This window comes from Balaenoptera borealis (assembly GCF_965194805.1).
Source record: "Balaenoptera borealis genome assembly, chromosome: 2".
Classification (NCBI taxonomy): domain Eukaryota; kingdom Metazoa; phylum Chordata; class Mammalia; order Artiodactyla; family Balaenopteridae; genus Balaenoptera; species Balaenoptera borealis.
Window position 1 is genome coordinate 29,976,670 of NC_138867.1, and position 24,344 is coordinate 30,001,013.

The 24,344-nt window shown below is 40.1% G+C and overlaps 1 protein-coding gene across 5 annotated transcripts in view; it reads right to left on the reverse strand.

Moving 5' to 3' along the window:
- ADAMTS12 (ADAM metallopeptidase with thrombospondin type 1 motif 12) overlaps positions 1-24,344 on the reverse strand; it is a 369,738-nt gene that overhangs the window by 123,247 nt on the left and 222,147 nt on the right. For all 5 annotated transcript variants that reach the window (XM_082382159.1, XM_082382157.1, XM_082382160.1 and 2 more), the window contains 6 exons: positions 21,021-21,164; positions 20,283-20,427; positions 15,454-15,546; positions 13,841-13,986; positions 11,008-11,177; positions 19-152 (listed from right to left, as the gene is read on the reverse strand). In XM_082382159.1, the coding sequence (XP_082238285.1) occupies positions 19-152; positions 11,008-11,177; positions 13,841-13,986; positions 15,454-15,546; positions 20,283-20,427; positions 21,021-21,164 (832 nt within the window). The remainder of the gene's footprint in view (positions 1-18; positions 153-11,007; positions 11,178-13,840; positions 13,987-15,453; positions 15,547-20,282; positions 20,428-21,020; positions 21,165-24,344) is intronic.

Consider the following 24,344-nt stretch of genomic DNA (forward strand, 5'->3'; position numbering starts at 1 on the left):
AGGAAACATACCCAATACCTTACATATGCCATTAATACAGACATTTCTGCTGTTGCCGCCTTCAAAGCAAGGGGTACCGTCAGTGACAGCATCCAGCATTTTCTCGGAAAACTGGCCATCTATGGGTCGGCAGTAGAGCTCACAAGGACGTGCTGAAGTGAAAAAGAGACAAATCCTTGCAAGTTAGCTTTCTAGCTCAGCACCCTTCCCCCAGGATTTTGTATGTATGAATCCCCAAGTGTCATTCATCTGGAGATTCCCATCTTTTACCTTTCTGTGACACATGCTGTAATGCAGGCTTCTTTCTTTTAAAGCGTTTTACAACAATTTAAACTGGGAAGACTGCTTTAAAATGCTATGCCTTTTGTTACAAATGATGAGACCTTTCAATCCAATGTTGAACTGTGCTTATAAAAATAAGGCAGTGAGCATCTGGGGTTAACCTAGAAAATAAGTCATAGCAACCAGTGATGCAGGACTCCAGACAAGCATCATGTTTGCCTGTTATTTAACTTTTAAAACATAAATTGTCCTAAAAATTTTAATAGGTAGTATCTGTATATGATAAGAATTCAAATAGTTAATTTTCTTTGAATATTACGTCTTGTTCTCTTTAAGTGAAAATTTTGAGAATATCCTCTTCAGAAAGATCCTTTTGGGATCTCTTCCGGGTCTGTTTACTGGGGGAAGGGCTGTTAGTTTCTTGGTGGTGTGACCAGCTGAGGGCTCAATGAGACCACCCGTAAGGCCGTTTGCCTTGGACCCACCTCAGCGTGGATGGACCCCAGATGCAAGGCCAGCGTGCAGGGCTGCTCAAGGATGCAATGATCCATGTGGTAGAGAAAGAAAAGTGTACAACTTACACAAATATAACAGAGTAAAACTCAAACACTGAAACTCTGGAGGAACTTGAGACAATTTCTAAAGCATCTGTTTAAAACTTAAAGGAGAAAGGTAAAAGCAAATAAAGAATACCAACTGATTTTATATAAACTGCAGTGGATACGTTGTCTGAGAAAATGAATAAAGTTAAAATGAGTTGGAGAGATCACAAAGTGCCACCGGAAAAGGGCCAGCAGACTCCGGAGACGAGGCATAATTCAGTATTGCTGTAAATCGTCCTTCCTGGCAGCATGATCAGCTCTGTGGCTGCCTGAACTGGAAGAGGGAGCCACGTGGGAGCAATTCTGCTCCCGGAGCGATGAGAGCATCCATCCAGGTGTGCTGAGTCCAGGGAATTGTTTCAGGAAACATCAAGTAGAAGGATGGAGGCAGGGGAAACACTTTTTCAAAAGCTTCGATTTGAGCTTTAGAATTTAGATTTGAGATTTTCTATTTGGACACATGAAGCACAAAGACGAAGCAGCCCTGAATTATTCTGGAGCTTTTCTAAAGGAATTACCTGTTCCAGCCTGCTGGGGAGGGCTGGGACTAGAGGTGCCTGAGGGTGTGAATTCTAAGGTGGCGCTCACTCTCAGGGTTGTAAAAACGGGTCCTCACAGCAAGTAAACCCCCATCCAAAGGCAAGCATTGCACTGAATTCCAGAATGGTGAAGTTCCAATGTCTGCCTTAGTTTTACTCCCTCTGGGCTTGTGCTGTTTGACTCCCTCCCTGAAGGATGAAACTACCCAGAGGCTTTTGCTGGTCTTGTTTATTCAGTGAGCTAAGGGAATGTTGCTTTGTTAAAATAACAGCCAATGTATTACTTGAACATTATTTCCCAGATCTTCTTGTGCTTTGCAGTGGTTATCTGATTTCATTTTAACTATCACAACCACCTTATGATGTTAGTTCTTTTATTATCCCCATTTAGAAGAGAAAATTTAGGCGCAGAGAGATTCAGTTTTCCAAGATCTCACAGTATGTGGTACAGTAGAAGCTGATGGTTTACCTTAGAGCTCACGCTATTAACCCCTAACCTACAGGCGTAGAATTATTTTTAACAAAAAACAAATGCTTTGATGAGATATTTAAAGTAACCACTCTTTGTGTTATTAGGCAATGCATTTATTCATGGATCATATTTGAGAAGCAAACTTGGTAGAACACTCACTGGACTCCATTTTAATAATCTTTCATGGGTCTTAAATACGGTGAGAATCACTCGCCTCTGGAGCCATTACTTCTACAGAGAGCAGATGTAGCAGATTCTAGCTCATGAAAGTCTAATATTACCTTGAGAAAGTTCCTTAACCTTTCTGTGACTCAGTTTCCTCGTTTGAAAAATGGGGATAATAATACCTACCTTGCAGGGTAATTAATAGTGAGGATTAAGACAGAGACTGTATGTCAAGCACTCAGCGTGGTACCTGGTATACAGTAAGTGCTTGACAAATGACAGTTGTTACTGTTGCTGATTTCACCTCCTTATCATGACCTGGTAAATTCTAAAAGACCTTGCAGTTACCCCATAAGCTGTGCTTCTATCATTCCAATCTTCTTTCAGAGCAGTCAAAAGCTGGCTCAATTCTCTTTCCCACACATATACCAATCTTTCCTGAAATATCCTCTTCTCCTTCAGATTATTCTATTGTGCCATTTCTAATCAATTCTGCACTGATTTCATGCTTTGTTTTACCATTTTCTAAATAATCGCTGTCTTGTCAGTTTAGCATAAAGAATTCTATATCCTGCTAGGTCAGTAGGTGGTTCCATGACTTTTCTTTTCTGTGACTATGAACCTGGTTCAAAGCTGGTACAATGCCTACCGAGGTCCTCCCGGCTCTATGCTTCCAAGACTATGGATTTTACAAGCTCCTCAAGCAAACTGCAATGTCCTCAAGGGCACCCCAGTCATCTGCACATTGATCAGCTGCTACTGGAGCCCACAGTGTGAGAAGGAGGAGCCAGACACACACTGGCGAAGACTGAAAAGCACAGGAGGAGGCTCTCCTTCACATGAGCGCTGGAGTTAGACGCACGGGGGTTCAGATCCCAGCCCTGACTCTTACATCTTGCCCAAGGTCTTCTTGGTCTCTGCACAGAGGGGATTGTCAGGGGATAGCACACTGAAACCTCTAATAAGGTATCTGGTTGTTTTAATGTGGTAGTTATGACCATTAACCTTTCCTAATGAATACTAGCAGATCATTACACTCAGCAAAGGCTCGTAACCCATGTTTACTAATTAACTGACATGGCAGTGATCGATACTGTTAGGGAGAAACCTTTGGACCAAGTGGCAAAGAGATCAACTTGATCCTAAGAGATTATCAACTCATTCATAAAAATGAACCTTGACCTTAGTGACAGAGGTCAAGGATGTTCATTGCAGCAATTAACTTTTTATCCAGGAAGAAACGGACAAATGAATTAAGTTGCATTTACATAATGGAAGGCTATGCAATCACTAAGAGGAATGAGGTGAGCCGTAATGCCATGGTGTTCTGCTCCAGGAGTCAAAAAGTTGCAGAACTGGCAAAGTATGAGTCCATTTGTGCGCAAATGGAAACCTGCTGTTAACAACGCTCACCTCTGAGGAATAAGTGTGGTGGGCTAAGAAGAATTTATTTTTATTTCATTCTATTGTATACATTTGCATTTTTATAAGAAGCATATATTCATTTTGTAAATAATGTCTTGGCCCTCAGACAAGAAAACTGGAAAGGTCTCCTTTCCCCTGTGATAATCATGACACATCTCTATGAGGAGAGGCCCTCATTTGGAGACTTCCCTTTATCTTGCTTCTGTGATACTGGATTTGTACATCCTTCAAGATTAGACAGGCTAACTGAAGTAAGGAAGAAACAGATTTCTAGAGAATATAAGTACAGTGGTCTATGGAGTCTTAGGAATACCTAGTAAATAATCTGTGCTAAAAATAACAGCAGCACACAGACCTGCTGCTGTGACCCGCAGCGCCTGCACACCTATGACCCACAGGCGTGCCCAGGGCCAGAAGGAACCCTGTGCTCGAAAGCAGCCATTGTGAATTGAAGGTTCAGGGCTATTGAAGCAGTTTACAAGGTGGACTCTGAAGTCCTGCTTCCCTGCCCTTTCCTCTGGCCTCTCTGTCTTTCCTGGTGCTCTGGGTATGTCATTAGGTGGGCCTGTGACACAGGGTGCTGCCCCAAGAGGCAGGAGGAGCAACGGATAGTCTTAGTTCTCAAAGGTCAACCCGACTATCAGAGAGTCTCTCTCCCAGACACCAGCCTCATCGGTTCCATAATATCCACAGAGTTGAGGGTTTCACCATCTCAGGTACACTCACCTGCCTAGACACCTCCTTTCGTCGGGCTCGTGTGATGTTTTTTTTTTCTTCTAGTTTTTCAATCCATTTTTTCAGCTGAGTGAAAACTCAAAAACTAATGGACTGGTGAACTCTCCCCTCACACTGTCTGATTAATCCTCTCAAAGGAAGCTTAGGGAACTGAATGAACTCACTGAATCGAAGGCTGAATTTTCAATTCTGCTAAAATAGGGAGGCCCAACATTTTTGGATAATGATCTTACGAAGTGATCGTTAGAAGCGAAAGCTAAAACTTGCTAAGAAGGATAAAAATTATTTCTTAGGTCAAGGAAAAATTTGGGTGTATTTCATGTTCTGTGAGCAGATTGCAATTTGAGTTTCACCATTTAAAAAAATCCAGTTTCTAAAATCCATTTACATGCAGGGCTCCTTGGGTGTGAATCCCGTGCGGTCACCCAGGGCCTCACACTTGGTTGAATGCTCTGTTGTCACTCTCTTAAAACTCTTAATAATTTTACGTCTGAACTTGTGCCTTGTAAGTGAAGTCTGATTGGACAATGGAGCACGTGCATGAGCAGAAGAGATTTGTGATGTGCATGTGTGCGGTTCCTTGCCAGATTTTAAGAAATACTAAACCTTAAGCAAAAGGCATAACTTAAAAATGTTTTATTGCTTTAACAAGTAACATTTAACTTAAAAAAGAAGCTCAGTTTAATGACCAGGCTCAGATCAGCTTGAGGGAAAACAAACAAACAAAAACAAAACCAAACAAGAAGTCCTGACCAAAAACCCAACCAAAAATCAGTCAAATAATTACCAAAACTCTGTAACTTTGGCTGGTCTAAAATAGTATTGTTTTTACTTTCTGATAAGGTAATATTGTAATCTCCAAATATATCAAAATACACATCAAACATAAGAAGGCATTAAAATTAATATATTCTACCATAACTATAGAAAGGTATGAAAACAGGAATAGAATTAATTGTTAAAAATGAATTAAACCCACTTCATTGATGTTTTAGACTAGGCGAAATGTAGCAATGTTCGCTATTTACTGTACGTTTATGTTCTGTCTTTTAGTTAAAATGGTTAGGAACTGTGACACTAAATTTGGAATTGCAACTTATAAATTGTTTACTAAACGTAATAATTTTGTCAGAATGCTTAAATGTTTAAAAAGTGATTTCCAAAGGCAAGATACATAAGTTTAATAAACCTAGCATTTGTCATAATACAAACAGTTTTTGGGGCTCTTCTCCTCCCACCAGAGTTCCTTGGCCATAAAATCATCAATTTTTTTTTTTAACATCTTTATTGGAGTATAATCGCTTTACAATGGTGTGTTAGTTTCTGCTTCATAACAAAGTGAATCCGTTATACATATACATATGTTCCCATATCTCTTCTCTCTTGCGTCTCCCTCCCTCCCACTCTCCCTATCCCACACCTCTAGGTGGTCACAAACCACCTAGTTGATCTCCCTGTGCTATGCAGCTGCTTCCCACTAGCTATCTATTTTACGTTTGGTAGTGTATATATGTCCATGCCACTCTCACTGTGTCACAGCTTACCCTTCCCCCTCCCCATATCCTCAAGTCCATGCTCTAGTAGGTCTGTGTCTTTATTCCCGTCTTACCCCTAGGTACTTCATGACCTTTTTTTTTATTTCATAGATTCCATATATATGTGTTAGCATATGGTATTTGTTTTTGTCTTTCTGACTTACTTCACTCTGTATGACAGACTCTAGATCCATCCACCTCACTACAAATAACTCAATTTCATTTCTTTTTATGGCTGAGTAATATTCCATTGTATATATGTGCTGCATCTTCTTTATCCATTCATCTATCGTTGGACATTTAGGTTGCTTCCATGTCCTGGCTATTGTTAACAGTGCTGCAATGAACATTGTGGTACATGACTCTTTTTGAATTATGGTTTTCTCAGGGTATATGCCCAGTAGTGGGATTGCTGGGTCGTATGGTAGTTCTATTTTTAGTTTTTTAAGGAACCTCCATACTGTTCTCCATAGTGGCTGCATCAATTTACATTCCCACCAACAGTGCAAGAGGGTTCCCTTTTCTCCACACCCTCTCCAGCATTTACTGTTTGTAGATTTTTTGATGATGGCCATTCTGACCAGTGTGAGATGAAAATCATCTATTTTTTAAAAAAACATGAACATCATCTTAGGTAAATTTCAAAATTCAGTGCATTGTTCTTAAGGTAATGGGCCTATCCCAGTCTCTGTTTCTATGGTTAATATTTAGTCTGCAGAGTCAGGCTAGGGCTAGCTCTTGGCTTTATTGTACAGTCTGAGTTTAAGAAGTTACTTATTCTCTAAATCTATTAGCATATCCATAAGAATTAGATCAAAACCTTAAATTTCCATGTAGGATTTTCTTGTGGAGATAAAATTAGGGAAATGCATACAAAGTGTTGTGTGTAAGTACCTACACAGAACAAATACTGATATAAGTTTAATATAACCTGTTATCGTTATCAGTTAGTAATGAGTTTCGCTGCAAGTAGCAAAAAAAAAAAAAAGAAAAAGAAAAAAAAATGTTGCTTCCTTGTTTTAAATGGACAGGAATTTATTTTTCCCACATAACATGAAATCCAGGGTCTATACTCCTTCTGTCTTCCTCTCAGCTGTCCCAGCATGGCTGCAATAGGACTGCTGTACCCCAGGCAGCACGAGGGCAGAGTGAAAGGCAGAAAGGCAGGGGGCCGAGGTCAGCTTGGTCAGTACCAATTAAAATCCTTCCCAGAAGCCTGACCCAGCGAAGCTGCCATCTTTATCTCTTTGGTTGGAACTGGGGCTCCCAGGAATACAGTTTAGCAAGTCATCTAGCTTTCCCTCTTATCTTGTAGAGGATGGTGAAGGGGTTGTGAATGGCTTTGGGGTGTCTGCAAACATCATCCGCATTATTCCATCATTTTCCCTCCTGAAGCCACAGATTCCTAGTCTGTGAAATGAGAGGCTTCTGGCTAGAAGATCTCCCAGGTTGCTCCCCGCAATGACACTCTCTTTAAAGGCTGTTTCTTTCTAAACACCAAGTACTCTTGTAATCAACTCTGTGCACGGCGCCAGGTCCTCCCAGGTGTCCAGTTCCTGGGAGTGCTGCCAGCACTGGCCCTCAGTTGTCACCTTGGCCTAAGAGAGCTTCCTTGCCCAAGGACACTCACTCCTTCCTGGGGCAGACCACACCCAATGTCTGGGCCACGTGGGGCTTCAAGGACTGGTTGCCCCACCTCAACTGCAGCAACTCTGAAGGTCCTTTGAGCTGTAGAGCTTCCCGAGGGGTGGAGAAGCCCTCTGCTGAGACTGTGCTCTGCACCCCAGCTTCTCCCCTTGCCCAACCCCTCTTCCTTCCCTCTCCTTCCGCACCTGTTGAACTTCCCACACGCTAGTGTCTGTCTTAGAGTTTGTTTCCTAGGGAACGCAATTGCAACAATTCCTTACAGACGTCCCTGAAGGATCCTATCCCTCCAGGAGGAGCAGACTGTTGTCTGACCTCATGTCAGACCTTCTACATATGCTGGAAACCTCACTGGCAGCAAGCACTGATAGGGCTGAAATATTCAGAAGCAACAACTAAAAAATTAGCCTTAATGAGGACTTATTTGGGGGTTCTGAGAAAAACATCCAAAAAGGAAGAGAGATTCCAAGAAAGTGATGGCACCAAGATCAGGTTCTGGCCATTTCCTGATAGATGATGCAGGATGTAAACATATTTCTATTCACATAGGCTAATCAAGTCCCTAGGAATGTAAGTTAGTATAAGTATCTCAGCTTCTTAATCAAACAGACTGTATTCTTCAATTCCAGCTCCATTATATAAGACACTATAACCCTGAATAAGTCACTGTCCTCTCTGAGACTACGTTTCTTCATCTCTGAAGGATGGGGATGGCGGTGAGTGAGAAAATGTATAGCCTCAGCTCTTCACACTGGTGCTTCCATGAATATGATCAAGTGGAGTTTGGATGCCTTTTTTTTTTTTTTGCCAGGAGTCTTGGTAAAGGAAATGCCTATATTGGAAAGTAAGTTGATTTAAATTAGTAGTTTTCAAACCCTTTAGGAAGAAGAATTATTTTTCTTTTATCAAGATCTTGCTAATGAAGCAGATAAAAATCAGGATTTTATTAAGCAGAAATTTTATAAGTTCAGGTATATAATGCTTAAAAATAGTTCAGTGGGATCCAAAGAGACTATTAAGATGAACAGAAAATTTTGAAATCAAGTTTACAGATGGCAGTTACAGACATATGGCTGCAGCATCTAATTTTTTTCTGTGGGTTTTTTTGTTTGTACAGCATTGAAAAATCTTGACTCACACAAACAGCTGTAAATGATAACAGTTTAGAACAACTTGACCTGTAATCTCAGGATATTTCTCAGTTAAATTGTGTTGATGGGAGACTTTTATTCTAAGGTCTGTAGAAAACCAAATTAATTTGTGTAAGTTAATGTATTGGTGTTTTTTGATATGTTAAAACTCAATATATACTGTTTTTTGAGTGTAAGCATTGTTCTTTATTGCACTTTTTAAAATAGTTTAAATAATTTCTTTTGGAAAATGAAATTATAATAGAATCAAACATTTTTGGAAGCCCTGGAACAGAGTTTGAAAACTACAAAGTTTGATGGAGATTCTATGCTTATTCCAAACGTTTGAATCTATGATTCTTCTTCTGTCATTGGCTACTTAGCAAATCTGCCAAAGGTCACTTACTAAGACACTTAACACTGTCTACTGAGTGAGTAGAGAACTCTGCTGTAAGTTAGTTTATCCTCTGGTGGCTTCTAAGGAAAGGCTGGGAGGGTGTAAAGTGCTCAATGCTTGGCACAGATTAAGTGCTCTGCACAGAGTTGTTGTCATGAATGCCACATTGCTGTCACCAGGGATGCCCAGAACTAAGCAAATAGCAGCTCTGTAGGATAGAGTTTGATGGGGGAAAGAAATCAGTGTGTTGGTCAAGGTAGTAGTTACTTGGGTTAGCAGGTAGGTAAGTCATTATGCTCAAATAATAGCACAGGAGCCTGTAAGAAAACCATTGGGATGGAGAATGGAGGCTTACAGCCCAGGAAGATGGTGAGTTAAGCAGACGGTACTCAACTAAATTCCCTCACATGGTTTATACAGCCTCAGTACAGATGCAAACCGATCACTCCAAAGTGAGTGAAATCTGTGTCTACTTTTATAGCTCTCATTTCTTTAATACCTATTGCTAGGCTATGCAAAAAGTGGGCACACGATAAATGCTTGTAAATCAATGAAAAGTCAAGCTGAACCAAATCTTTTCATTCTAAATCCAGCTACTTGAGCCATCAGAGTCCAGCAGACACAAATTCAACCCTGAATCTGGCTTGTGTGGGGATCCCAAACTAAGCACCTGTCACAACACTGAGGCAGCTATGCCATTTTAGTCCTGGAAGAGTGCTCATTCAGGGTCTATAGTACTACTGACTCAACTAGTTCCAACAAAACAGAATGTGCAAAATACAGGTATAGGTAGTACCAACTGGCTATACCTTTCATAACCATCGTTTTTTTTTTTTTTTGCACCCATATGAGTATATACACGAGCTTTCCTGTATTCGAGTGCTTGGATCATAAAGTAAAATTGCACCAAAAACCAAATGACTCAGTCCCCTAGAGCATGAATGGTGCTAAACAATGGGAGACAAGGAGCAGACGTTGCCCATGACAACCAACAGCCATCAGGGTATTTTGGAGACACAAAGAAGGAAAAGCACTTTTTTTCCCAAAAGCAATTGACTATAACATTTTTCTAACAGTCGAAATATGTAATTTTCATTCATTGACTGACATCTACAAGTCCTCTTCTGTTCTATCATGCTGCATTTCAGAAACTGAATAATCACAAAAAACGTGGTTACTTTTCACTACCTTGTCTCAAATCTCCTTAACTCAGGAAAATCTTTCTTTCATTCTCTATTTGAATAACAACAAATAGTAGAGCTACTCTTTGAGGCTAATCTATAGCTAACAGTCAATGATTCTTCCTCATTTTCAGGAGAGAATGCGTCACTGGTGCTGATTCAAGGGAAGCACTGCCAAAGCTCCTGCTCCATTCTCCAACTCTGTTATGCCCCCATCCTCTGATATGCATCCTGTAGATGCTTGATTTTACTTTTTACCCTTCTTATACTGTCCTATACATTAAAAAAATGTTGATTTCTGGCCCAGAGCTGGCTTTTACTCATTTCTGATCAAGTTTCTCATTCATTTTCTACCATCTTATCTTTCCTTGTGCTTTTCTCCTCTCACTTGGAATTGATGACTCTATTTTGAATGCCTTGCCCTTTCCTTATGCCAAGAGAAAGACTACTCATGCTGAAGAATCATCAACTACTTCCTTGGAAGACTTCTTTGAAATTACTCCAAAACCATAATGATCTTCTTTTCTGAATTTCTGCCAAAATTACATTCAGTTCCACATGCTCATCAACAAGCACTTTCATCAGTGATTAGTTTCTGAATCCCTACAAGCCCCACTTATTGCTTAGTTGCACCTCAGCTGTTTTGAAGTGAGCCATCATGTTTGATAAACTTCTCTTTTATCTCCAATAGAGCTCAGCATGGAGTTGGAATATTCACCTTCAACATTTACTGATCCACTTAACCAGGTCAGTGTCTCCACCTCCTAAAATATAAAACTCTTGATGGCACAATCCTCTTTTTGTTGAACTTTGCAAGGCACCACAGGTACCCTGACAGATAAATGCTTTCTGATAATGGCTATAGTCTTAGATCTGGAATATACTGTTACAGCTCCTTACCTGGATTAAAAACTGGAAACCAGTGGTAGAATTCATTCTTGTAGGGAACAGTGTCAAACTCACTGCACTGCATCTGCCGAAATGTTGGTGTATCCGGGCGACAGGGGTGAACGTTGCACAAGCGATAGCGTTTTCTTTCTCCAGTGCAGTACTTCCCTCCAAACTTTGGTCTACACATGAAACACACAAACTCTTCTTTAATTTCCTTAAAGACCAGCATTTTCTGTTAAAAATCCTCTGGCATCTGGCCATGCCCCTTCCTTGCCAAACCATGTCCCTCTCTAGCCTCAAAACTCACCGTTTGAATAAGTTCTTCAAATTTCCCACATTTTTTGCTGTTGCCCTTGAACATTCAGTCCCAAGTATACAGTTGCCTGTTTTGAAATAGTTTGACCCCATAGTCAATTAGTTGCCTGGTCATCAGTTGTGACTTTAGTTTTGTTTCCTCCTTTTCATTCCCACAATCACCAAACTAGTTCACCCCTTATCTCCATTCCTGTCTGCCCTCTTTTTCCTCATTAAACCTACTGTACACACTCTTCTCTGGCTAATTTTTATGATTGCCTTAATTATTTTAGTTTCCTGTTTACAAATCTTTATGACACCCCATGGCCACAGAATCCAGTCCAGCCTCTTGAGCTTGGCATCCAAGGCCCTCATGATACTGACTTACCTCACCTGAACAACTTTTCTTCCCACACTCCTCCTCATTTGCACACTGCTCCCATGATACAGGCTGACTTCTTTGCTTTTATTTTTTCTGTGCCTCTAGATAGATTTCCGCTCTCTTAAGTCTCTAAACATCTACATACTGCCTGTGCTTTAAGGACCAATAAATGCTATCTCCATCTCCATCATGAATTCTTCTTGAATTCCTGCCAGAAGTAATCTCCTTCTCCTCTTAAATGACACTTTATTATCCTACTGTAGGCACTTCCTGCATTTATCACACCCAAAGATAATTCTTTGACCAAGGCAGTTCACATTCATTAACTCCCTGTAGGCGGGACTAAGAACTGTCCTTGAGAGTTTAGGGTAGGCTGGCTTCCTATTTGTGATGATGGAGTGACACTCTATGACTTGGCACCTCTCCAAGTCATTTCCATCCAAGAGCCTTTTGTGAGCCAAGCCCTGCTGGGTTCTCACTAGACAGCTGACCGATACGTATCAAGGATACCGTCTCAGCGTCGGTTGGTAACGCACTGACCTGAGTCTGTGACCTGAATCACAGAACTGAATCTGTTACTGTGTTTCCATTATTATGGTTCTCAATGAACTTAAGCAAACCAGCTACTGAGATCAGACATGGTCACTCATCCAAGAAGACTCTAAGACAAACTGTAGCCTCTGAGATGGGAGTTGGGACCATTTTTTCCCCCTGAAGCCAAGTTAGAGGATCATCTTTCATTTCCTCAACAAGGATGTCTCTTTTCTGACAACCATGGATCACTGACCGTCCTCCCAGGAAGGCTACGGATTGGTAGTGGCTGATACAGAACACTGACAATAGGTCCTAGAACAAATCACCTGTGTTTCCTGATCTCTGAAATGGAAATCACTTTTCTGATCACATTGAAACAAACTGTAAAATAAAGATATTCTGTAAAAATACTTTTTAAGAGATTTCTGGTTTTGAATTTTTGAAGTCACAGGAACCTTGTATTTAAACAAAAAGGTAAGATTTTAAAACAATTTTGTCCAAATTCCTCAAATGTACACTTACTTATATGCATGGGATATGGTAAAGATAGCATAATAACTACCATTTACTGACAATTTTATGTAGTAGATATTGTGTTAAACTCTTCATAGATGTTAATTTATTAACCCCTAGGAGAAATTTATATATATATATATATATATATATATATATATATATATATATATATATATATATATATATATACACATGCAGATATATACATATAGAAATATATTTATTAATAAAAAGGAGAAGTAAGATTTGGAACTGAAACACTGAGAGAATTATAACCATATTTATCACTTTTAAAAAATGTGACTCTTACTCTTTAATGCAGACTAATGTAAATCTAGGTAAAAGAAGTTTAATACATTTTCTACTTACAGGAGGCATTGCATGTACACTTTTTAAAAATTATACTTGGGAACTAGTATACTGAGAAATAATGAAATTAAGAATGTAATATATATTTGGAAATCAAGGAAATATAAATTTAATTCATATATAATATCATTATACAAACTTAAAATATGAAAAAATTAAGCAATTTGATTAAAAAATTGAAAGCCACTTGTGAAATAACGTTTATGGAATACTTGACAGGCTAATATGAAACTCTGAGGTTTACAAAATCCTAATCTAAAACATTAAAAATAATTATCCTCAAAAAATGTGCCTAGCTATTTAATTAGTCACCTAAGGGAAGAAGAATATTTTTATAAAATTATACATTCATTATGATGGAAAGAAAGCTGCCATCTTATCAGCAAAATTGGGTATAACTAATCCCCACTGATAGAATGGGGTTATTTAGAAGGATTTAATTGTGTAATCTCCTAAAGTCTTTCACACAGATTGTACTTTAAAAAAAAATTTGCTTATTTCTCCAAATGATGGAATCAGCTTACTTACCCAAGTTCTAGTAAGAATCCAGTGCCAAGCCAAAATGAAACAAAGCAAAAAAGAACCACCTTTTTTTTCACACTCTATGAATCTTCCTCCTGGCTCCCTTTCATCTTTGGGAACATATTTGATTTCCCTCAGGAGGCTTGGGGTCACTGAGGTCATGTTATCCACGACTAGTCTCCCAGTGCTCATGGAAGGAAGGGAAATATCTTTGGCTGGACTTACTCAGGGTTGTTGCAGAGCCTCTCTGCACTCTGGGCTCCAGCTCCGCAGGTCCTGGAACAGTGGGACCAGGGTGACCAGCGGCCCCAGCCTCCGGGAATCCTCTCTGGTTTCTTGCCCACTGTGATACACTTGCCAGCCATACACCACTGGAAAGGGAAAAGGCAGGAGATTCATAAGTCAGGAAGGTTCCCATAGTAAGCTGAGTCAGGAAACCTAGCAGTCTAAACCCAGTTCTCCCAGAGCAAGCAGACTTCCTACAAGTCACACATCAGATGTAGCACAAAGAGAGCCTCATAAAAGAATTTCCCCCAAGAGTCTTGGGTTTTAGAATCAGAGATTTTCAGGAATTAAAGGGAACTTTACAGTGCCTAGTTGCAGTGAATGCAGGAGTGATACTCAAAGTGCGACTGGCAGATTGCACCCCAGAAGTAAATCAACACACCACTTCCTTCACTGAGAAAGTCTCGCAATGAAAAGCATGTCAGCTGAATATGCTTAGTAATATAGTTGTTCAGTAACATAATTGATTTACTTTCTGGTGCAAGCTTCTTATCTTGTTGAAGACCATAACAAACATTTTGCAGATTGGCAGTGTGATAACACTTCTCTATAGCCTCTATGGGTATTTAATGTTTGTAACAGATAACATCCTCCTGCAAAATGTCCACTCATTGCCGGAAAACACAAGTTGTTAAGAAGCTGAAGTTAGGCATCAAGAAAAATTTCTGCTTTCCTATAACTCTACCCATTGTTTCCAGTTCTGATGTTTCAAGTGGCTCAGGAAAAAGTCCACTCTCTGCCTCTTCAAGGGAATCCTTCAACAACTACCAGTTTAGGAGGGTGAACACAGGAAAAGGGAAACAAGAAATCCAAGTTGGTTGTTAGAAATGGCCACATTTCCTGGAGGATCTGGGCATGTTTCATCTGCTGGCCTCCTCTTTCTCATTATTTCTGGTCACTGTGTATTCTGATCAAGTTTTGTAATCTCAGTGATGGGTCATGCCACACTCAAGCTGTGTAAAGACACCCACTAAACACATAAATCCTAGGCCCACAAGGAACCCAAACGGTGTTGTTCAGCAGCACGTATTACCCTGTTCTTAGGTAGTCTGGAGGGTATCTAACATCTCTGAGTTCTTGGGTATATGGCTTTCCTGCTCAGTAAGGTGCGTAGGACTTCAAGAAATGCAATCAGGTCAGATGATGAGAAAGAAGATAACAAGTGGTCTAAATTCAGCATCTTTGGAAAAAAGCCACTGGCTTGTCCTTCCCAATGTTCAATATGGAGGGGGGAAAAATATCAAAATGAAGGTTGATGATAAGCCCAGCAGATGTTACTGACCACAAACTCCACAGAAATTCATCGGGAAAAGATGGGCCAGATGTTTTATAATTGGAGCGTGGCCCTCTCTCCCTAACTACTTGTTTCCAGTGAAGGCTCAAAAGGAGTCGCGGAAGTGGAATCTTTCCTTTGGCAAGTCTGACTGCGGGATGATCTGCCTTCACCCAGAGGCAGCTGCTCTCCAGGGCCTTCTCCTCTGCTCTCCCCAAGAACGCTAAGCCCTTCACCCACCACCTTCCTTCCTCAGCCGGACACATCACTGACACGTCACCTTCTTCTCACCACATCGCGTCCCGTCTGCAGCAGCGTCCAGCTTGGAGCGACAAAAGCCTTTCACAGAGCACCACAGTGTCTGGCAAACATTCTGGAAAACAAACATGAGATTGTACTTTTTTTTACTTTCAAAACTTGCACAAAAGCATTTCTACGGTGATGGTAAAATGTACACACACTCACCCACATACCCACAATAAATGCTGCGGTTGTTAGTGAGTAACGTGATGCAAAGTAATCACACAAGAACCCTCAGTTTAAACTTAACTTGGACTTTGTCATCACTCATAAACAGTGGTCTATAGGCCATTCTAGGCAATATGAAAATGGGAGGTAAGACACATTTCCCAAGAGTTGAATTTCTATACGTGTGGCATAGTATCCAGCACTCACTGCCCGTAGGCAGGGCAACTGGTGGCAGTAGTCATCAAAGAGCAATCCAGACTGTGATGGAAGGCGACCTGATTACAAACAGCTGGGCAGTTATAACTTGAGACTGCTCATTGAAGGAAAGTGAAACTATTCCATCCAGAAAACCTCAGCTTATTTACTTATTACCCAAAATAGCCAGCTTGTCTTAGCTGCCAGGGAGTGAACTGAATATTCCCTCACATTTCTCCTCCTGCAGTATGAACAAGGGAAGGTTGACAAGATTCTTACATAGCATCTGAAATGGCTCAGCTGCTTCCATCCACCTTTTAGTCTTTCTTCTATCCACCCATCTGCCATCATTCCATCTACTTACTGTACTCTATATTCAATATGCTCCTTCATCATAAGATCTTGTATTTTTAACTATTTTAGAAAATTCTTAATTTTTTTCTTTCTAAATCTTGCCTCTCCATGATTACAACTTTTGCAACTATTCTCTCCTTTTGCGACGCATAATTAGTGTTGATGGATCTTCCTATTCCGTCCTTCATGTTTCAACTTTACTTTCGTATTTTTTAGCTCTCAATTTTCTTATACATAAAAGTTGAAAAAGCCTGGATTTCTATCAGGAAAAGGCCAGCCTCTCCTCCATCACACAACTCTGAGAAACACTCAAGTGGGATGGGAAGTAATTTTCTCAACTCTAAACTTCAACTGATTGATTTTCTCTTCAGCTCTGGCAAGTCTGCTGTGTAACTCATCCACTAAATTTATAGTCAATCAGGGTATTTTTCATTTCTAGAGGTTGTAATTGTTCTTCACATCTACTTTAAATATATCATATAGTGCTTTTTTTCCCCTTTTCTTATATAAAACCCCTCTTTTATACATCTATTTTATTATCCCTACCTAAAAAATTCAATTATCCAAATCTCTTGAAGGCTTATTGTCTTTCCTAATTTAGTTGAAGATAGACTGTCTTACATTTTTAATTAGGTGCTGAATTGTGAACTCAACTGAACAAAGCTTTATCTATTGGGGTTTTGTGCATCCTTAGCTGAGTGTTGGCTCCTCCAGGGCAGTTTTTCAACCTTTGTTTCTACCAGGCATCCCATGGTATTATCAGGTCAGAAATATTTTCATGTTAATTTTTTTGGCATAGGGGTTCTCAAACCATGCGAGAGTATAAATATGAACTCTAAATTGGCATGAGGCTGGCCCATGGTAGGAAGTTTCGAGTGAGAAAGTTATCCACTAGCATCCTTCCCCCTCAAAACTCAGGCTGAGATAAAAGATGCTTCTCTGTCATCTCCCTTTGTTGGTGGTGGATTTCTTCTAATCTACTCTGTCATGGAGGTGTAGCTCTTAAAGGCTCCCAGCTTCAGGTAGGGGTCTCAGCCCTAACTCACTGTGCTGCTCAAGGTGAACATCTCATTGTCTGTTGCCATTCAGATGTTAAAATCAAAGCCCTTTAGTTATTTGATGCTTACCACTCCTTTCCCCACCCCCCAGGATATTTTTAAACTTTCTTTTAAATTCATAATGCATTTATAAAGAATGATATTCTGGGTGAGGATACACAAGAACTCTCTGCACTATTTTTGCAGCTTCTTTTGAGATGTAAACTATTTCAAGATAAACAAAAGTTATAATAAAGAAGGATGACACTACATTCTCTAGTATTTTAGGTTTGTTTTTTTTTTTTATATTGAAAATGATTAGGTTATCTTGGCTGCAATATGCAGGGATTTGAAGTCTTCATTCACTTATTGATTGAGTGCCTACTATGTGCTAGGTACTACTGAATGTCAGGAATAAAAATTCCCTCAGAAAGCTTACAATATAGTAGGGGAGGGTATAAACAAGTAAGAAGCAACTATAATATAGTCTAGTAAAAGCTTTGTCAAAAAAATACACAGATGTGAACAATAGGATGTGAAGTGATATTTAAGCTCAGACTCAAATGATGAGTAGGAGGGATGGTCCAAAGGAACCAGAGCATGTAAAGTTCTGGAGGTAGTGGAGAACTCAGCATGTACAGGGAATGAGGTTGTTCAGTGTGGATAAACAGAATATAAAAGAAGATTTGACCAGAGATAACCAGAAAAATCCTTACCTCTATAAAACACCTACAATCCTGGAGAAAATATTCTAAATGTTTTAAACACATTCCTGAATTGGTAAGAAAGGGAAATCCTCAGAGGCTAAAAATGTAGGAGAAATTGTTAATCTGAAGATACAAACCTAGTAACTTAGATTTTAGTTTTGATGGTCACTTGGGCACTGGAGAAAATGCCTCACGTCTATGTAGGGCAGGAAGTTGGATTTGATACCTCATATAAGGCCATAACCCCAAAGGACTACCCCCTGACTGAAAGAAACCTTGGAAAACAGCTGGGAAACTTGTCTGTTTTGACTTTAACTCTAGAAGGAGTGGTAAAATGTTACCTCTGAGAGTTTGTATCCATACTGGCCCTGATCTCACTCATGTACGTAGTCAAACAACATCCAACCAATAATTTATTTTAAATGGACCCAGGGATGGCAGTGAAATTTCTCTCTAAAAGAATGTGCTTGCCATCTAAACCCTAAAGAATAGCCTGACATGAAGTTTCATAACCAAGAGTTCCCAATAAAAGCAGAAATTGACAAAAGGAAATAATACATAATAAGTGAGACCCTGAAGAAACCCCAAATAGGAGAAGCAGACCCACACAGACTCTGGACATCAGAATTGTCCATTATAATTTGCAATTATAAATTGCAAAATAAATGTGTCTTATATGATTAAAGAAGGAGAAGATAATATTGAAAGTCTGAATGAGAAATAAGATCATAAAAAAAGCAGAGAATATCTAGAAAAATAACAAAAGAAACTGTTCCAAGTTAAAAAAAAGTACCATATAAATGAGATTAAAAAGTCAATAGACAGGTTAAACAAAGGACTGGACATATCTGAAAAGAGAACTAGTGAGTTGGAAGGGAAAGAGGAAGAAATTACACAAAATGCAGAGATATGAAGAGATGCAAAATATGAAGGAGCGATTTCAAGATACAAAAGATTAGTGATAAAATCCAACATACATATACTTAGAATTCCAGGTTAGAGAGTGGAGGGTTAAAATAATATTTTAAGAGATAAGGCCAGAGAGTGAGAGAGAGGATGAATCCTGAAGCCCCTTTTAAACCATTTTAGAGAATTTGAATTTTACTGTAGGGGCATAGGGAGGCTGTGAAATATTTTAATAAGAGAGGAACACAATCAGATTTCCTTCATAAAGGTCAATTTGGCTGTGTTTTGGAGAGTGGAGCAGAGTTGAGGGGGAGTGGTCAGAGTCTTAGAAAGGAGACCAATCAGGGGACTACTGAAATCATAGGAACAGGTGGACTTTAGGATATTTTGGAGGAAGAATTAGCATAACTTGGCAACCAGTTCGAAGTAAGCTGAGGGATTTTTGCAACAACCTTACCTTCTCTGCTGTCTTGCTTGTTCTGTCTGAGCAGTTACTTCCTCTTCAGCGTTCTCTCTATATGTCTCTTTTTGTATTTATCTGACTGTATTGATATTTCTCTGTCTGCCTCCCCAACCAGAGAATGAGCTCCTCAAGGTCAGAGAATTTACCTTATTCGTTTTTGAGGTCTCATCTTTTTCACTCTATTCAGTACACAGCACAGAATCTGGCAGGGGTCAGTGAGACCTGTCTTGTTCATGTCTGTGTATTAACACTGACACTTGCGCACTAAAAGGGAGGATTTCAGAGAATAGGCAAGATCCAGATCACAAAGGGATGCCATACAAAGGAGTTGGGACTTTATCCTGTGGTCAGTGAAGACCCTAAGAGCAGAGAAGAGCCACGGTTAGATCTGTGTCTTTTTGAAATAACTTAAGCAAGAGTGTGAAAGAGGGAGAGGTTGGGTAGGAGGTAATTACACTAGTAAGGAGAGGTAATGAGAAACTGAATCAGGAGAACAGTAGTGAGAATGAAGATGACAGGTCAGAGCCACAAATGCCATCAGAGGTTAAATGTCAGGGCTTGACTTATCACTTGGATGTTGAAGAAAATAAAGGAGAAGAATGAATTAGGGATAAATCTTATTCCTACCTTGGCATCTGGAGGTGCTCTTCAATCAGAGAGGAAATTCAGGAAAGGGAGAAACTTTAGGGATTAAGTTGGTTGCTATGGAGTCTGCAGGTGTGAATAACTGTGATTCTTGAAAATCACTGTAGAATTTTCTTTACCACCACCCAGTTGCAAAGGATACCAAGGAGGTGGGTCAAGGAATATAAATGGCCTCAACTTCAATCCTTCTGCCTTACAGATATCTTGCCATGAATAGAAAGTTTCCATTTCTGGATCTTCGGATTTCCAAATATTTCCCTGGCCCTTCCTTTAGCATGATGGATCTCAAGCCCTGCCCATACCCACCAGAGGCACCAATATACCCAACACTTACTTCTACTTCCTGGCAGAAGGTAGCATTGGGGCCATACTGCAGCTGGCATTGGTGATGAACATCATAGATCACTCCGGGGGCAATGACGTTGGACTTCAAGCCTTTCTTTTTGGGGTTGTCATCAAGACAGAACCCCCAGCCTCGGCTGAAAACAAGTTAATAGAAATGAGAGCAGTTGCTTATGATCTCCTCCTAAATGAAAGATTTAGTCTTTCATTCAAGAGAAACTTCCATTCCTCTAGTGTACTCTGTCCTTCAAGACAACTTTATTTCTATCAGGCGCAAGGTGAGAGTTGTCTAAAAGGAAATGCAAATCGCATCTCACACCATTTGTTCAGATGTGATCTAAGAAATACAAGCAGTGGTAAAATGAGAAAATCACCATCTTACCCTAAATGGGGTACAGTGACCACTGACTTGTCCTGACTTGTCCTGGTTGTTCCTGCCAGTCCCCAGGGACTTAACTCACGATCAGGTCATAAAGAGCCACCTTCAGACTGGAGCAAGCTGAAGGGGGGGTGGGGGGAGATGGAGTATTCACCTGGCTGAGGCTGGAGGCAAAACCCACCTAGATCTCAGGGTCAGAGAGCAGCAGTGAGGTCCACCCCTTCTGTTGCCACCCTCATACTGTGACCTGTGAGAGGAACTGAGACTTTTCCGGGCCTCGGGTAGAACTCAAAGTGACTTCCGGTTTACAGAGAGCCAAGTGAGGCTCTCCTGAGATGTGTGGTCACTTACTCCAGGAAGCGGGTGATGTACTCTTTGCTGCACTTGGACCACGTCAGCGGGGTGGGATTGTACTGGAGCTGGCGGGACATGATGGACGGGTGCCTGCCCACAGGCTCACAGTCATTTTCCTTCCCGTCATGCTGGATGCCGAAGCTGCAGGGGGCACAGACACAAGGATATCAAGGAGGCAGGCGTGAAACAAGGAGAAAACCACAGTTTCTCCAAGGTGAAAATAACCCACGGAGAGCCACCTCTGTACAGAAGGCATCTGATTACAAAGCGGGCCTTTGAAGTTGGAGGGGTCTAGCTAATTTTCAACTCAAAAGCACAGGAAACATTTCAGGCACGGCTTTGTTTCAAATATGCAACCCTGGGAGCCATGTGGCTAATTCAAAAACTTCTGTTTGGCAGAAAGCTAAAAGCTTCCAGTTTGGCTTTGGCTTCTATGAGACTAGAGTCAGGGAGCAAATCTTGTGTCCAGCTGTCCTCTTTCTCCTGCTGTAGCATCCATAGCACAAAAGAGCAAAACCTTCCTCTTCCCTTTTCATCATAATTTAAGGGAGAGCATGAGAGGGGAAGCCTATGGAAGACTTTGTCAAAGGCCACAAGCTTGGAGGGGATGGATTCCTTTCTAGCATTGTTATGAGTCCTCCAACATCACAGACATTAGGGAGACCTTACAGTCCAAGGGTTAAGAGCAGGGTATCTGAAGACAGATGATTTGGATTTGAATTCCAGCTCTGCTACTTAAGGATCTGTGAGTTACTGAAACTTGCTGAGTTTCACTGAGCAGAAAATGGAGTCATCATCAGAGTCCTGGGATGAGATTTGAGTGGAATAAAGTTTGAAAATCACTTAGCAAGGTGCCTGGCATATATATATATGTTGCATAAATGACAGAAATTTTTTATTGCTGTTTTTATCATTGTCTAGCTAGCTTATTTTCCTTTTCTAGATAAGTAAGTTGAGAGTTTGAGATTTGTCAGAAGTCATGAGCTAGTTTGTGGCAAAACTAGGTCTTCTGCAGATCTTTGTGCTTCTAAATCAGTGCTCTTGTTTGTGTCTTGCTCGGTTGGCTCCCTGGCCTCCCACTGCCAGGGATGACCAGGTGAAGCAGCCTTGAAAGGCCCTAAAGTGCTTAACTGACTCCCATGGCAAGGAGGTGCCTGGGAAAAAGGCAGACTGAGAAGTGTCAGTTTATAAGCCAAATCCTCAGGATCACCATCAAGATGACTTCTGAGTCCCCACAAGACCCCTCTCCGCTGGAATCTGCTTATTGGACACTTACAACTTAGAGATGTTGGCTCAACTTTCCAAATCTGAACAGAGGAAAGTATGACCTTTTACTCTGCTAGTGAAATTCAATCCCTCTGACAGAGAAGCTCATATCTAACTTTAATAAAATCTCCTGATCAACATTAGCTACTCTTGCAGAAAACAGTCTTTGGGGGATTTAGGGATGTTCTTGTATTATTTTTAATGCACTAAGATGTTATCAACTTACTTACAGACTCTGATCACATTCTACATGAATAAAAAACTCACAAAGGAGTCAGAGAATTAATCTACAGGGCTCTCACCACCCAACCACAAAGAATTTAATTCAATGAAAGTTGTTTTTTTTTCCCCCTTGAGCAAGCCTTCCCCAGCCTGTTGCAAATCCAGTCCTACCCAGTTCATAAAGTATTCCACAAGTTCACCTGTTCAATAATTAGGAAAAATCCTAAACAAGCATGGTTCTAAAAATCTCCATGAATAATTGTTTTTCTAGCATTGGCTATTCCAATAAGACAAGCCATATGGCTGGATCATATATACTGGGTGGCTTCAAACCTATACTCTAAATATATTAGTTCCCCAAAAGGAACTGATTTTGTTCCCTGTAAAGTTTTTAATTCACTAAAGCATTCCCCCTCCAGCTTTATCACTCCTCTGTGCTCCCATCCAACAAAAGAAAAGCAGTGCTACTAAACAAAGGTCCCTCTGGACATGTCTACTTTCTCTAAATGGGGGGAGCACTCCTGTCACAGGGATCAGTGGGTCCATGAATAATGAGAGACAAGGAAAGCACATGGGGTCAAAGGGATGGAAGGTGTTTCCAGGAAGCTACTTTCCAGCAGGCGGGATGAACCTCAAGAGCAGCTTGGAGTAAGGAGCCTACGACAGTCTGAAACAAGTAACTGGGCTGTTGGATTAGCCTGCTTTACTACATCTTTGTTTTGTAATTCCTGTTAGATGCGTTTATGAAATTATAGACATGAAACAGTAAGCTAAGTCACTGCCTGGGTTTCAGGGTATCACTTGGTGAGACATTCCTTGCCTTTTACTGTTTATTTTATGGTGGAGTAGAACCAGCAGAGAACAAGAATCATCAAAGTATGAATGTGAGCTTTTCTAACGCATTCAGAAAATATCAATTTGGTATATGCAACAAGCAAAGCTCTATAAATGAAATACATGGAATATCACAATCCAGAAGAGTGGGATATATTGGGTGGATATTGCATTTTAAGTGTTCATCTCTATCGTGATATTTTCATTACTTAAAGGAAAAGGATGCTAGGTCTCAGAGAGGTTTTTAAATTTCCTGCTGGAATTCCATCTTCATTTTTGGTAACTCACCTAAGAAGGGATGAGAGCTTAGGTATGGATGATGGATATAATCCAGGCTTCTCATAAATGGAATTAAAAAATTTTTTTTTCTCAGAATAAAAAATCAAATTATTTATTTAGGCCATAGCACAAGTTAGTTAACTTCACTTTCTATTTTACATGCTACACAATCAGTGATGAAACAACTAAGTTTTCAAGAACAATGGGGTATCTTTGTTATTGAACTATAATGAGTATCTTCTTAGGATAGTAGCTTATTGTATTTTTCTTTTTCCGGGCAGCTGCAGGCCATTTCATTGATCTGCCCAGTGTTTCTCAGTTTGGTCCACAGCTAGTTAGAACTTTACACCTAAAGAAAGAACTAAATACCTCAGAAGCATCTTTAGCTATGAACAAGTTTCTCAGGACACTCCAGGACACTCCTAATGTCTTCTCTTCTTCAGTTTTGTGTCTTACCAAAGCATTTTTTTCTATCACTCAAACTCAAGGTTATATGTCTTCCTTCAACTTTGTCTTTCTTATCAGTGACCCAAAACTTTTTTTTTTGCCATTTAGAAGACAGTGTTCTATTTAGGTCATCTGTACATGGCCCAATACCCCCTTTTAAAAATTAAACTTTTAATTTATTATATATTAAATTTATATTATTATATCATTATAGATTCAGATGCAAGTTGTAAGAAATAATACAAAGAGGTCCCATGTACCCTTTACCCACTT